This window comes from Ambystoma mexicanum, chromosome 4p (genome assembly GCF_040938575.1).
Source record: "Ambystoma mexicanum isolate Mex_15411 chromosome 4p, UKY_AmexF1_1, whole genome shotgun sequence".
NCBI lineage: Eukaryota > Metazoa > Chordata > Amphibia > Caudata > Ambystomatidae > Ambystoma > Ambystoma mexicanum.
In genome coordinates this window covers 253,619,630-253,636,278 of record NC_090927.1, presented here as the reverse complement: position 1 = coordinate 253,636,278, position 16,649 = coordinate 253,619,630, and the positions used below count along the sequence as shown (strand labels likewise).

General features: G+C 40.8%; 1 protein-coding gene across 2 annotated transcripts in view; it reads left to right on the top strand.

Annotated features, from left to right (window-relative positions):
* LOC138453177 (cytochrome P450 2K6-like) overlaps positions 1 to 16,649 on the top strand; it is an 825,478-nt gene that overhangs the window by 627,453 nt on the left and 181,376 nt on the right. For both annotated transcript variants that reach the window (XM_069605776.1, XM_069605774.1), the window contains one exon: positions 2,320 to 2,461. In XM_069605776.1, coding sequence (XP_069461877.1) covers positions 2,320 to 2,461 — 142 coding nt within the window. The remainder of the gene's footprint in view (positions 1 to 2,319; positions 2,462 to 16,649) is intronic.

Here is a 16,649-nt window from a genome sequence, read left to right as displayed (position 1 = left end):
GGTCCACCACGATATCTGTGTGGTTACGCCACCACTCTTCGTTCCTCTCTCACTCCAACTGAGCATCTAGCTCTCGGGTTTCGGTATGTGAGCAGTTTTGTAACTCGCAGGCTTTTCTGAATTCACTGTCTTATTCCCTCTCAGGTATTACTTAGCTGTGGGCCTTCCCCAGTGTACATCCTCCTCGTCTCAGTTAAATGGAGTTTGCCATTTAAAGGGATATTCACAGTTTCTTCCTGACAATAACACATACTTGTTCTCTCTTCATTTAAGACTTTGCAGTGTATACCTAAAGAGGTAATTTTGGGATGTTCTTTATGGAGTTCCTCACAGGAACGCGAGTCCTTTCGCCACAGTGGGAGTCTCTCCCGGTGATGTCCTGCTTGCCTCCACCCTTAGAGAGGGTGTTGCAGAGCAGGCTCACCTCCCTAGCCTCACGGAGGGGTCCCTCCCCCTTGGAGTAAACGGGACAAATTCCCACGATTTGTCACAGTGCCTAAAGAAAGGCAGTTGGCAGTAGATACATGTTAACCATTTTTGCTATATTTTTACTTAGCACATTCATGTTTACTGTGCTCAGCTACTAACAGTGGATAGTGGCCAAAGATGGATGTGCCAGGATATGTTTCACTTGTTCTTTGGCCATTTTATTCTTTCACCTTCTCCCTTCTCCCTGCCTTCACAGGTCAGGAATTACATTTCAAGGCATGCATTTGCCTGAGAAAGCTGCTGTTTTCATGGGCTACTGTATAGCATGTGTATGGGCCCAGGAAGTAGGCTGGGACTGTCTGGTCCCAGTCCGAAAACTGGTGCCAGTGAGTCTACTCTGCATGCATGAGTCAGGCCCACACTGGTCCCTGAATGGAACTACTGCTGGTGTGCATGATTGGTGCAGATCCTTGCTATTGGAGGGCTGGGTTTGATCACTTACCTGCATTTTGGATAGGAAGATTAGTCCGGCAGTCATTCCAGCAAATCAGAAGAGGATCCAAGTATCCTGTGTAGCTGCGCAGACTATAGAAGACACAAGGACAAATCCTGAAGAGGTCTGGCGACCATTCTTGCTGCTGTCCCGGCAAAAGCCCTGCTGGACTACCTGATCTCAGAAGATCATTGCTGGTGCTTCTACCCTTTGGACTGGTGGGAGCAGCTATTCTAAATGCCTTCTCAGGATCCTGCAGCCTGGAGCCTTCGGAAGTGTCCCTGAATGAGCCAGCTCTGTTTTCAGCTACTATTCTAGAAGCATCTCCACTCTGCATTTTTCCTCGGAACTTTGATAGTCGCCAGCTAGTCCTACACGTCACCCCCCTGCCATGTTTCAGCATCCCAATATCCAGGGATCCTGATCTGGAAGTCTTCCTTTGTTTTTGACTGGAGAGATGCCTGCTGTAGTCTGTGTGCAGGGACCCTCGCTGGAACCAGCCATCACTCGTCCGGCAGAGTGTCATGAAGAGCCCTGCATCAGTGCCTGCTGCATTTAATCACTGGAAAGGATTGCACTCAGCTCCTGGATCGGCTCTGAAACCTCCTTGCAGAGACCCCCATTTGACCTGCCAAGTCCGTTGAGAAAATCAGAGTAAGGGCGGTGAGTAGTCACAATACTTACTGGTGCCTCCAATGTAAAGTTTGTGAAGAACTTTGATTTATTTTCCATTCCAACGCTTTTTAAAAGTTTATTTCAAAAGATGTTCTAAAAGATAGTCAAAGTACTTTATTTAGCTGTAAACCTCTGGAGAAGTCTTCTGTAACCTTATTTGTCCCCACAGATACATGTGTTAACTTTAGCCCCTCTCCTCAAGCATCTTTTTGATTTTTGGGCACAAAGCCCCATTCAACTTAGGGTTGGATTGAAAAGTGAGGGCTCCAATTCCTTTGGATTGGTTATCCAATAGCTTAACTACTTGCCTCCCCTTTCAGGTACATAGGTGAATTGTGTGCATTGTTATAACCAAAGGTGATTGTAAATGTTTATGTTTAGAGTGTTGTGTGATATTATTACCTGCTTGATTTATTTTCCTAGTGTTTCGGGGCCCATAATAAATAAAGAATTTGTGTGCTCACTTTGCGGACACCTAACACTACTCACCTCTCCTGAGACTTAGCCTTGCCAACGCTCCACGCTTACCTTGATTGGGTTTGGCTAAACTCCCAGGGTTCCCCTGTTCACTATAACTAGGGTGGACTCCTGAAATCTGTCCACAAGGCCACATTTGAGAAATCCATCTTTACACATGAATACGTATTTTGGGGTAGTAGAGACTGGATTTTTTTTTATGTATAATCAATATTTACCTATTTTAACATCTATGTCCTACACAGGGAACTCTCATCATCCCCCTCTTGGCATCTGTGCTGCAGGATGAAGCTCACTTTGCAAAACCTAAAGAGTTTTATCCAGAGCATTTTCTTGATTCAGAAGGCCAGTTTGTGAAGAAAGAAGCATTTCTACCATTCTCAGCAGGTAAATCAACTGTGTTAACTGGTGCTGCATGTACACTGAGAACACATACATATTCCTTATGGCACTGGTAGTGGAATGAATGTAGGATTGGCATAAAACAAGATAATTCCTTTCAACAGTGTTAATGTGCTCAAATTACTCTCCTCAACTGACTGGCAGAGGTGGAGGCATCGGACATCCACTCTCTTCCCGGCTCAATGCCTTACAAATCTCCAGTGCTACATCCTCTCCTACCTCTTTTGAATTCACCATCTCTACTGTTACTCTGCCTCACTTAGTTCACATCATCTCCATCTATTGCCGACTGGTCCCACTGGACCATTCTTTGATGATCTTGGGCAACTCTTTGATTCCCTTTCCACTAAGCATCACCTCATTCTCTTCGGTAACTGTATCCTTCCCTCTCCAATTACTTCTCAGAAATCTGAACTTCAGTCTTTTCTTAACGACCACACTTTCTATTCTATCCATAACTTATCTACCGACACAGGGGGTAACTGTTTGGACTTCGTATTCATTTCCACCACTCTCTCAAACACTAATACTGCTTTCACACCATCCATATAAGATCACTCACTTGTTTCCACCACCATCTCCTATCCAGCATGTGACCTTTCCTCACCACTTGCTTCCTCTATTACTGAATGGAAATGTAAACCTTCCGCCATTGCCCCTTTCTCTCTGACCTACAGTTCTCACTCTCCCCCTTCACACCCAATGCCTCTTCCACCAACACTGTCTTCTTCAGCTTCCAATCCCTACTGTATGACTCATTATACTCTCACTTCCCACTGCTTACTTTCAGCCCTAAGTCTCAGCATCCACATCCATGGGTCACCCCATTCATATCCTCTCCCCACACAGACCTGCGTTGACTGCTGTGGAAATGGAGGCGTACCCACTCACATGAGGACCTGCAACTCTTGATAGAGCGAAAAGGGATTTCTACCTAACCCTCATATACTCCTACTCCAACCATTCTCACCGGCTACAGGGCATCCTAAGCTCACTACTCCTAAGTCTATGTCTATCAACTGCACTCTCACAGCAAATGAACTAGCTGAATACTTTACTGCAAAAAAATCCAACATTAGAGACTCTCTCTTAACCTTCCTCACACGCCCTCCTCCTACATTTTACACTCTGCCTACTCTATCATCATCCTCTGCCTCGTATCTCCCACTTTATTCATACTAATACTGATGAAGTCCTAGCTCTACTGATGACCTATTTCCCCCTTAGTGGCCTCTCACCTCACTGAACTCTTCCACCTGTCCTTTGACTCTACCTGCTCTCCCTCTGTTTTCAAAATATCCACGTTATCCTTCACCTAAAAAAGCATGGGGCTCACCCGAACCTACCGGTTAACTTTTGCCCTGTGTTTCCCCTTCTGCCACAACCCTAAATTGCTTGTAAGGGTTGTGTTCAACTGTCTTATCAATTTCTTAGACATCCATAACCTTCAAGACCCCCTTTAAGCGCATTTCTGCTCCTGTCACTTAACGGAAGCTGCTCTCATTATTGTGTCCAACTTCATCCCCTCTGCTAAGCACTCCAACCTATCCACTATCCTAATTCTCCTTGACCTGTCTGCTACCTCTGACACAGTTGGTCACTGTGATCTCCTTAACATTTTCTTCTTTGGATTCGCGATCAAGCCCTTGCCCGGTTTGAATCCTTCCTTGCGCATTGCCAATCAATTCTCTGTCTGTGTCTGGAGACACAACACTCCTCTAACTGTTCCACAAGGCTCTATCTCTGGTCCGCTTCTCTTTGCACTCTACACCTATGCCCTTGCATCACTAATCTCCTCCTTTGGGTTCTTGTACCAACTCTTTACGGACGACACCTAAATCTTGTTCTCTTTTCTTGAACTCTCCTCTGATCCATCTATCAAAATGTCCAATTGTCTCTCTGCCATTAAACATTGGATGACCTCACACTCTCTGATATTAGACTCAACCAAAACAGTGTCGCTCTTCTTCCCTGCCAAAAGCCTTTCTCATCTCTCTCTGTCGATCCAGTTCACACCTGACACTTTTGGCTACTCTTCTTCAGCTAGAAAGCTCAGCATCATCTATGACCGTTCTCAGACCTTCGCTACTTTCCACAACTGGGAAAGCTATTGATTCAGATATTGAGATTCTATCCATCAATTAGTCTCAGGAAGAAGGTCCCACACTGCATATGTTAACCGAAACATGCCAGGCCAACATATTTTAATGTGGTTACTATTTGCTGTGGTCTATGACAGTTAAACAACAAATACAATCACAATTAAACAATCATTGCAGCCAATTGGCTTAGTGACCTTGGCAGAAGCCTCTCACTAATGTGCTCCTACATGACAGAAAATCAAGTGAAACCTAACCAAAAAAAAAACATGCACCTACAACAATTATTCCTTGGCCTGAAGATATGGGGCCCCATGTTTGGGTTACTAGACATAATGAATGAACCTTGTAAATATGAGACACGTGTAATAGGACAAGTCTGGCAGGACAGGGGCCCTGGACAAAAGTTAGCCATCATTGGGTGTGCTGGAAAGAGTCTCTTCTTCAGGATGGTGGCTGCAGGCAATGGGTTATTTATAGTGATTTGGGGATAGATAGCACTTCTGGCTTAAGATAGATTGTTCAAGTACCACTCAAAGAATCCATGACGGTTGCCAGACAATGGCAGACAATGTTTGTACGTGTGTACTTGCCAGACAATGTTTGTACTTGTGTTCTTTTACTTGTGTGTCAATTTAGGTTTTCCGTATGTTGGTCAAAAATTGTGTAGTTTTCCCATCTCTCTCTTTAACCTTGCTCTCGTAGGCTTTTGCTTCCCTGGTTTTAGCCTCTTTCTCTTTCTTCCCCATCTGACTGTCACTTTTTTCAAACTGCACAAAGGTGTAGAACTATCTTTTCCCACAATCCCCTCCAAGTTTGGCATAGGTACTCCCAATGTTATGCTTAGAATGGAATCATACAAACACATACACTCATTTGCTACTACTCTTTTTGTCATCTATGCCTCAACTAGAGACAGATTTGGGCCCTAACTGTTTCAAAGAAGCAGTGGTTTCATCACTATTGCAAAAGTCTACACTTGCTCCTGCTCATCCTACTAATTACAGACTAATCTCAAGCCTCCTTCTTATTGGCAAACATTTTGGATGCAGACGTTACTGCTCATCTATCAGCATACTTGATAAAGTATGCACTCCTTACAGAATTTAAGTCTGGCTTCAATATAACAGAAGTAGCAAAACAACTAGTTACTGGAGGAATCCTATTTTGATCATTGTGACTTAGTTAGGCCTGCTGCTTTATCTTTATTTGACTTGTCGGTAGATGTTCACACTGTAGACTATGAGATCCATATCCATCACATGGAACATATGTTATGAATCAAGGATCTTCATTGGATCTTCTCTTTCTTGAAGGAAAGATCTCAGAGAGTATAATTTGGTAATTTCATATCAGCTTCTCACTCTGTCCCTTCTGGGGCTCATCAAGGTTCATCTCTTTCCACTCTTCTATTCAATACATGTATGCTCGCTTTGGCCCAGGTGGTGGAGGGCTTTGGTCTGGAATGTCAATCATATGCCAATGAAACCCACATTTTTACAGATTATCATGACAGGTTGGGCAGTGTAGTGTTTTGAACCTCTGGATGCAGGACAATTGGCTCCATTTGAATGGAGACAAATCACAGTATCTGCATCTCAGTTATGATTCCTCAGAGTCTCTTCCTTTTCTTTGGCATATTTATCTATGCCTGCCACCAACATTGGATTTGGTCTAGAACGTATGCATCATATTTGAAAGTTAGCTTTCCTGTCACCCTACCAGTAATACAGTGGCCAAGGCAGCACATTGCCATCAATCTAATATTAGCAACGTTGCCCTCTGATACAAGTGGAACATCATGTTTTATTAATTCAGGTAATTCTATTTTCCAGACTACAATTTTGGATGTCACTTTTCCAAATAATCCTGAACGAAATTGTGGCAGTACAGAATCGGGATTTGAGAACTATATATGTGCTCGGAAAATCTATGTATGGTTCCCTACCTCATTTGCCTTTAGGAATGGAAAACGCAGTTCACTACTGCTTTCCCGTTTTATTCTAGAATATGTTGCCTGCTGCCTCATTATACTCATCACAAATTGGATTCTTAAAAACATTTTACCTCTGCATTTTACGCTATGTTCCCAGCTGTGCAGTTTCAAATTCTTATTGAAAAAAACTATTTTCTTTCTGGCTTGATATGCCCCTTTTTCTTGAATTCATTTGATAAGTGTTTGTTGGTTCTTGCTGTTTATCTGTTTTTTTGTTTGTTTTTTTTTATCTGTTTTATTTTGTGTGTCGTTTTGCAATGTTGTGTTGCTGTTTATAGTTTGTTGTTCATATTGATCTGTACAGTGCCTTGGAACTGGTTGTCACTGGTAATTGTCTGCGTTCAATAAATATTTGTAACCCTGCTACTATTTTTACTACTCCTACTGGTAGCTCTTCTCTTTTAATTTCCTATAAATTAATCTCTATCCAGCTTGGATCAAACAGTCAGAGGTATATTCTCGATTTTCCTTTATCTTGCTAATAAAATATTTTTGTCAGATAACTTTTTTAATACAATCTACCTTTCATTTCCAGTTATTTTTCTGAAGAAAGGAAATACATTCTGCAATTTTCTGGATTTTTTCTAATTTTGGTAGTGGCCAAACTGATAAATTATTATATATTTTGCATGGTTCTGCCAAGGGAATTGAAATTATCCACACTCAAAAAGAAGCCTTCTAATTTGGCACATGTAAACATGCAATGGACAAGGTGAACAAATAAACAATTAGCTGTACTGATGTCATACGAGGATATCTCTCTCTCTCTCAATCTCTTCTCTCTCTCTCTCTCTCTCTCTCTCTCTCTCTCTCTCTCTCTCTCTCTCTATCTCTCTCTCTCTCTCTCCTTTCTCTGCTTTCTGTGCTTTCTCTGCTTTCTCTCTGCCTCACTTATGGGCTTCACTATGGGTGTGTCAGTAATTCCTGCGGTATTACCACCAGACTCATTTACCATTAGAACCACTCTTTCCCGTGAATTTACCGCAGGATTATAAGTAGATATAACAACAGCGTTGGTCCTCTATGGAGTCCATAGAACTACAAAAGGGTTTGGAGGGTTAATCATGAGTGGCAATTCCTCCACATTAAATCCTCCAATATTTGCAAGTAATGTGGAGGATTTACCTCCAGCATATTGCTTAAGGTAAATCCTCCACTTCACTCCAATTGCAGAATGTTGACTGTGTGGTTATAGAATTAATGCCAAAAATGTATTGCACATCCAAACTCGTAATGAGGCCCTTCTCTATTTCTATGTGTTTGAGACACTCAAACACAAACAAATAAAACAAACACATGCATATTGGAGTGTGTAGTAGGCTATTCCCAGGCCTCCTAGATAAGACTCAGTAAATGTGCACACACTGATAGCTATGCGCATACCCAACTGATACCACAGTACAAATTATAGATATCAGAATAATTTAATATAAAGAATATTACAACAGAATAGAGTCTTGCCCAGAACAGATTCTTGTCCTAGCCAATACATGTTTCCACCCCAATATTGTATTGTATTATATTGTATTGTGTTATATTGTATCATTTGTATAGCGCCTTTCACCATTGGTACGGTCCCAACGAGCTATAGGTTGAATGCCTTGGAGGGACCGAAGTCCCGGTATTGAAAATTCAAAATGTGCTAATAAGCATGTGTGCATAACAGCCAGTACGAAGCTATGGAGGGGAGGCCAAGTCCCTGCTAGACACCATTGACAAGTTGGCATGTGGATGGGTGGTGAGAGGCAATCTGGAGGGGGTATGAAAGAGTGGGATAGTTATTATGTGTGCAGCTATATATCAAATTTTTGTCATGAACAATAGCTGCATTGTTATGCAAGAGGTTTTGTGCAAAGTGTTTTTGAGTGGTCAATAATGGCAGATGCGTGCAGGTCTGTGGCCGTGTCTTCAGCTAAAGTTCCATAAGCATGGAGTGCAACAGGTTTAAAAGCATTGGCTATCACTTAATGAGTCGGTGCAGAGTCTCGTGAGTCTCTGTTATTCTACCTTCCTGTGTCTTTGGAGCTGTTGTTGGAAAGACTGACTTTGGTCCTTCTTCTATCTCTACTGCTTTGGAGGGTGTGGAATCACTCAAAATCCCCTCTATTCCGCGGAGCGGCGCGAAGTCGGTGCAGAGTCTCGTGAGTCTCTGTTACTCTACCTTCCTGTGTCTTTGGAGCTGCTGTTGGAAAGACTGACTTTGGTCCTTCTTCTATCTCTACTGCTTTGGAGGGTATGGAATCACTCAAAATCCCCTCTATTCCGCGGAGCGGGGCGGAGTCGGTGCAGAGTCTCGTGAGTCTCTGGAGGCTCACGAGGCTATACAGGCAATAGGCGTATTGGTGAATCTTTACACGCCTGTGCGGCAGATTTCGGCATGAGTCACAAAAAGCAACCGTCCAGAAATCTACACCACCCACTGACGCGGCTGCAACTACTACGCCGAACCGAGCGAGGGAGCTCTGAACAGTCTGATGACACCATGAGTCGTCCGGAGGCTCCTCAAGTAAGAGACCTCAAGTGCACCCCCTCCCACACCCCCCGTACCATTTTTCTTCCACAAACTTTTGTGCACAAAGAAATAACATACAATACAAATGAAGTGGATTGTTCTCAAAATGACGATGAATGCGCAATCACACATCACACAATAAATCATACGCAGTGCCTCCCAAACCCTACCGTTAATTATGAACGTGTAAATCTTGCAGAGCAATTCACCAAGGAGGCGGGGTGTATGGGCAATTTGAGGGAAGTCACTGCTGTCGATTCGTTTGTACTGAGGAACTCAAACCCGAAAAGGGGGGTGGTCTCTGACACTTGTGATTCGAGTGTGTGGGGGAGCTGCAATGATTCAGTTGTGATGCGCGGAGATACAGCAGCGGCGTTCACATTGCCGCCGATGCGAATGCAGGATGTTTGTGCTGCAAAGACGCATAGCTTTGATTTTTGTGGGGAGGTTGGCGTGCCTCCGACTAGGGAAAGTCGATTAACATCCGAAAGTACTAGCTCTTGGCTAGAGACCGCAGTGGACTCTACAATGAGTCTTGTGATCCATGCTGAAAATCAAGGCATAAACAATCATATTCACACACTCTCCCCAGAATTGCCCAAAGAAGGAGTTGAGTCCACAAAGAAATTGGTAGTAAGGCAAGACTCAGTAGTAAAAATTAACCTACAAACATCTGAATATATGGAAAAGCACATAGTTGACCTAACTGCTGAAGAGGTGACAGAAGAGGTTAATGAAGTGAATACAGATGAAAAAGCAGACACTTTACCTCACACGAAGAGTAATACGTCATGCGAAAGCGCCTTTTCACCATCTAAAAGGAGAAATTCTCTAGCAATTGTGAATAAATTATTGCTAGATTTGACGGAAATGAATGGGTCACTCATCTCAAAATCTTCTTCAAAAATGGTATCTGCTGGTGAAATACACACTGTAAAGGAACACAATAAGGACTCTGTGTTATTACAGCAACCAGTTAGGTATCCATTTATAGAATCTACACCAATGAACAACAGGCCAGAAGGATCTAGAAAACGAAGACGTGTTGCTTTAAGCACGTCTCCTCCATTCGAATGCTCGCAAAATAGACCTAAGCCACTTGCTGAAACTCTGTCACCAAAATCACCACGTAACAAACAGGACGCAAGCTTTACAACAACACCACCTATCCGGCTGTCCTTAAATGAGGATTTAGAATCGTCCTCAAATGATGAAACTACTTCATTTGCAACAGAAAAAAAGACAAAATGAACCAAAATCAAAGCAGATGTACCATAGAGCCTCTCTAAATCCAGTCAGGAGTGAGCTCCATGTTCAAAAACTAATTAAGGAAGCCCTAAATGAACTAAGACCTTTTGTCATGTCCTCACTGACAATAGCCATGGCACCAATGCTTAAGATGTACGAACGAATCAGTGATAATATAAAAGATCTATCAACTTTGTCTGCCTTATTAAATTCCAAAATTCACGCTCCAGAGTCGCAACGAGATTCAGTATCTAAAAATATATGGACTAGCATTCAGAGGATCGACCAGTCACTAAAGGATCTAACTGATCAAAAGCGAACAAATTGCGAGGACAAAAAGCTACTAGCCGAAGTGACTAAAGAAGCCTTGGGCCTGCTGAAAATAAATCAAAAACTAAGAAGAGCTGAGTGTGATTTAGTGGCTTGTCGCACCTCACAATTGCCACTAAAAATGACTATAAACAAAACCGCATTGGACGATACTTTGTCTCCACATCTTATAAGACCCTTGGTAAATCATAATACAGTATGTGTAATTCATGATGAGAAAGAAGTATCGAATGTATGTTTAGCGGAAGAGCAAACTCCTGATTCGGCAACGTTGGGAAATCTGGTTGCTATCTTACCTCATAAAGCAGTTGCCAAGGAACTGCGAACAATTCAACGAGATAACGACATTGGTCAAAGAGCAACAACTAAGCCACAAGGTGTTAATATCTATCAGGAAAAGAAAAATTTGACAGAGAGCTCCACTGTTCCGCGTCCTATGGAGGTTGTTCCCACGACTTCCGCCAATGCGGTTGGTGTCGTTGGATCAGGTGAGACTCCTATTCAAGCATCCCATCCTGTGTTGGATAACAATGATCAAGCGGAAAACAACAATAATGAACAACAGGAAAATGAAAATTCAGGTCTTGTGGATGGAAAAAGTGGGGCTGATACTCCCTCTTTAAAAAAAACATAATGGGAATAATGACTCCACACCTACAACTTTGTTAGAACAAAATGTAGTCAGGGAAAAAATCTATGGAATCTTTGAAAAGCAAAACTCATGTCATACAAATCAAACTCAAGGAAAGAAAACTAAAAATCAAAAATGCAAAAGAAAACGAAATAACTTGGGCTCTAGAAAATTTCTAAGAAATTTAAAAGCCGTAAATGTATATGTAAACACAGAACACATGAGTGAAAATCAAATGAAAGACCCCGCTAACCACAAACCAAATGACAACATTTTTACTAAAGAACCGATTACAGATTTATAAAATGAATAAATCTTGCAGAGTGAACTACTTAATTTTTCTACATATGAAGAGGAGAAGTGTTATGAAGAAATGGAAGACCAAATAGAGGAAACCCGCATCGATCCAACTACAGTACCTAATGCTGTCCCACAGATGGAAAAATCAAGTGAAGCTATGGCAAATTGTGGAAGAATATGTCAATTAATCTTGCCCTTGGAAGTAAGTAAAGCTCAACCTATGATAGTTTCAGAAGCAAAATTTGAGACTATGGATGAAAAAAGAAAACGAAAAGAAATTCCGAAGGTGCTGGACAAATTAGCATTTGACAAAACTCATACAAAATCTCCAAGTGACAACTTAAGTGAAACGGAAGATGAAAACATCAATGGACGTAAGAGTTCTTCTAGCCCTCCTGTTGGACAATTCTGCACAAAAGAATTTATGCTTAAATCCACATTCTCAGGAAATGAAGAAAAAAGTAGAGGCCAAAACCAAAAATTTCATCCACGAGCTGTAAAACATAAGAGTCCTGGGAAATATGTTTTGATCCTTGAAAGAATTTTAGACACAAAAGATGGCTTAACGTTAAACCGAAACAATGTTTTACGTTTATTGCATCACGTGCCGGGCCTCCGTTCTATTGAGTCAAATGACATTCAAACGGTTGAATTTGTCAACGAAGAACAGAACGACAAAGTAAGGCTACAGATAGACTGAAGACTCATAAGTGATCTTTTATTGAATGCAATTCAATTCTTACTCTCTATGGGGTTTGACATACATGAAGTGACTCCAATCACAACTCCTATTGTCGCACAAGAAGACCGACCAAGAGACCGAGGAGAAGCTGATAGAACTCAGACAAAAAAGAATCAGCGACCTGAGAATTCTCAAGCTTACAGTGAGAAGTCACAGAGAGTGACCAACGCTCCTGAGCCAAGGTTGGAAATGGAAGATGGAACCAAGAACCAATCACCTTTTATTCTTGGTGAACAAATAAAAATTACGATAAATGGAAATACAAACATCTCCAATAATGAAAACAGTGCTGAGATGGACCTACAAAACCCAAATAAAAACTCAAATTGGAATTGGTTGCCTGGTGTCTTGGGCGGCAATAAAAGCTAATGCCAACAAGGACCTATTGGTCCTACTATAAAAATCTTATCCTGGAACACCAGAGGATTTGTGCATTTATTCAACGGATCTAACAGCTGGAGTGACGATCTTACCATAATCTGTTTGCAAGAAACTTGGATGGCTACTTGTCCAATTTCAGACGAATATCAATTGGCAATAAATCCAGCATTCACAAGAACCAAAGGATGTCCATCAGCTGGTCTTCTGACTATGATTAAAAGAGTTCTGGCTGGTCTTTAGTAAAAACATCAAATCTTTCACCCTTCATACAGCATACTGTGATATCTGCTAAACACAACACAAACAACAATGTCAATCAAATCCATATCCTAAATCTATACTGGCATCACAAAAATGCGGGCAGATTTAAATTCTTAAAACTTATAAACAACTTGATTGATGAAATAAATAGTATCCAACAAAATCCAAACATTATTTGTTGTGGGGATTTAAATCTGGATTGCCTGACAGAGAGCAAAAATGGTTGTGGCTCTCAAAATCCACTTCGAAAATTAGCAAAAAGATGGTGTAATGATTTGGAAGAAAGAAATATAATCATGGTCAATGGGAACATCAAAGGCGATATTCCTCCTGAGGCAACTTGGAGATGTATGAAACAATCGTCAACCATAGACTACTTCTTCATATCACAAAATTTACATCGTCGAGCTGTATCGTTTCAAATTACACCGACGTAAATAGTGACCACGGCCAACTTAAGCTTTCGATACAAATGACAAATATCGTAAAGCATCAGCAAGGGAACAATCAAGTGTTGGTAGAACCAAACAGATCGCGGCTCCGAATAAAACCTCAGGAAGTGAAAAATCTTACAATTGCATATGATAAGTATAAATGCGAAGTACCACACAAGAAAGTCGAATGTACCATTCTTTTAGAACAGTTCATGATCCAAGACAAAGGTCTCCAAAAATCATCTTTTCATCCAAAACACCAATTTGATCAGCAAGTTCGTGAAAGAAAACAGCAACTTCGAAAAGAACTAAGACAACACAAAAATCTTAAAGGTGAACAACAAAAACAAGCAAATAAAACCAGTAAACAAAGATATAAAAACTGGCAAATTTCGCACAAAGCGATCATGTACCAGCAAGATAGCGAATTAATGCTGGCCAGTCTTAAAAATAAAAATTCTTGTGATTTTTGGAACCTGATAAATAACATCAAAGAAGCAATCCAAACCAACATGGTGAGGGAGAGTGAGTGGGTCAAACATTACCAAGCTGTATATAAGAAAAAAAGTATCTCGGTTGACCCCCCTCTGCCACAACTAGCAAAGTGGGACTTGCAATTTGAAAGAGAAGATATCTTAACAAGCATCCAACGAAGTTCCTCATCAAGAGCCCCAGGTCCAGATGGCCTAACCAACTTTGTCATCAAACAAAATCCGGATGAGTGGTCAAAGTTTTTGGTATTATTGTTCGCCTCAATTGCCAACGAAGGAAAAATCCCTACAAGTTGGAAAAGAGCCATTATAATTCCAATATTTAAAAAAGGCGACAGAACTGATCCCAAAAACTATAGGCCAATTGCCCTATTGGATGTCTTGGGAAACATTTTTGCTATGCAATTGCAGCAACAACTCCTAAAGTGGATTCAAGAGTCCAACCATATAAATTGCCGACAAGCTGGATTTGTCAAAGGAGTGGGATGTGGTCTAAACTTATTTATACTTAACATACTCAAAATGGATGCAATAAAAAGTAACAGAAAAATCTATCTCACATTTGTGGACCTGTCACAAGCCTTTGACAGTATAGATAGAGAGTTACTTTGGAAAAAAATGTCTAATTGGAAGTGTCCAATCAGCCTACTATTGGCAATTAAAGCATTGCACACGGACACCGAGATAAAAATAAGGATGGACAAAAGTGGAACTTTATCGGTCCCTATAAAATCTTTTCGCGGTGTAAAGCAAGGCTGTCGCCTCGCTTCGATTGTTTTCAATCTGTTTATATCGGACTTGGGTGACGCATATGAAAATGCAAACATCTACCCTCCAAAAGTAAACGGACAACCAATTAATTGGATACTGTATGCAGATTATCTAGTTTTGTTAGACCTCACACCAATAGGTCTTCAATGGAAACTATGCATTCTAGATAAATACATACAACAAAATGGGCTGAATGTGAATACTCAAAAGTCAGAAATTATGATTTTACAAGATATGCAGAAAAATAAAGATCCTATTGGGAAAAAAAAAGTTTTCATGGAAACTTGGTGAAGGGACGATTGACTTAACAAAACAAACAATGTATTTGGGCATGCTGCTGAGCTCGAGCCTAGATGATGCCCCATGGGTTGATAAAGTCAAAAGCAAATGTAAACAACTGACAGCACAAGCCTGCATCGTAAACATGAAATACGGTAAACATTCTATGTTACCTGTTTTGACCTTTTATAAAACAAAGGTCATACTGGCTTTAATTCATGGCGCCGAGAGTGCCTTTGGTTGCCCTGCTGCGGTGTGGGCTTCGTTGGAGCATTCTTTTTGGTCCAAAGTGCTGTGCTTGCCACTGGGTGTGCCCACAGACTGTATAAGATATGAACTCAGTCTGCTATCTATCAACGGAAGAATAGTTTGGAACACACTCAATGAATTCCGCAAAATAACTGCCAAGAATCCACAACCACAATATAACATCTTAAAAGACGTGATCAACGGACCATGTGACTCTGTTCTATCGCAGTGGGCAAGACGCTGTGAAAATATACTAGCAGATATAGGAGCAGACATGTCTCTACTTCAAGAAAATCCTAACAAAGTTAAGTCAATGCTTTGGAATCAAGATTGGAAAGAGACCGGTGATTCATGCAAAAAGCATAGAATCATGCAACTGATTCCAGTTGAAGAAATTTTTTTTTACGTGATTCAGCCATACCTGCAAAAGTTTCCAGAAAAAAAAAGAAGAGCAACATTTATGAAATACTGTTTAAATCAATTCGCTACTCGGGAAAACCAGAGCATTCGAGAAGCAGGAGGACTAAGTTCTCTGACATGCAGACTCTGTGGAAACGACACAGAAACATTAAAACATCTCACATTATTGTGTCCCAATTTGCATCAAGACCGTGCAAATCATCTGGGAAGATATATAATGGAAAAAGCATCACTGACTATGGAAGAATGGTGGAGATACTCCTTTCAGGACGCTGATCGTCGATCAACAATTGACCTAACGTTTTTCTTGGAATCAGTAGAAAAAAAACGTAGAAATGCAGAAGTTACTTAACAACCTAGTATTTATGACTCTATACTACTCTGGTCTTTTAAGCAATTTAAGGATCTTTGTCTTCTCATGTTCTAATTTGAATTTTTTCAATGACATTTCGGAAACGTTCTCACAATTAATTTGGAAAAGTGACAGATAGAATGCTGCACCGAAGAAGTTCTTCCATTTTCCAGATGCTTGATGTTCTGATGTAAATGTGTTTTGATGGAATTGTTCTCATTCATTTTTTAAAGGTTTGTAACAAACCAATAAAAATAAAAAAATAAAAAAATAAATAATAAATACATGAGTGCCCCAGTGCTCTAGCTACAGTGATCGTTCACCTAGAATCTTTGCACTAGTTATATTCAACCCGCATGGCTATTCTTCACAATTCTTTCTAGATGTGACACATGGCTAATCTTCACAATTCATTCTTAATTTGACACAAGGCTAATCTTTTCAATTCTTCCTAAATGTGACGCCTGGCTAATCTTCACAATTCTTTCTAAATGTGATGCATGGCTAATCTTCGCAGTTCATTCTAAACTGTGATGCATAGCTAATCTCAACAATTCTTTCTAGAGGTGGCACATGGCTAATCTTCATAATTCTTCTGAAATGGGACCAATGGCTTATATTTGCAATTCATTCTAAAATTGTACACATGGCAAATCTTTGCAATTATTTCTAAATTT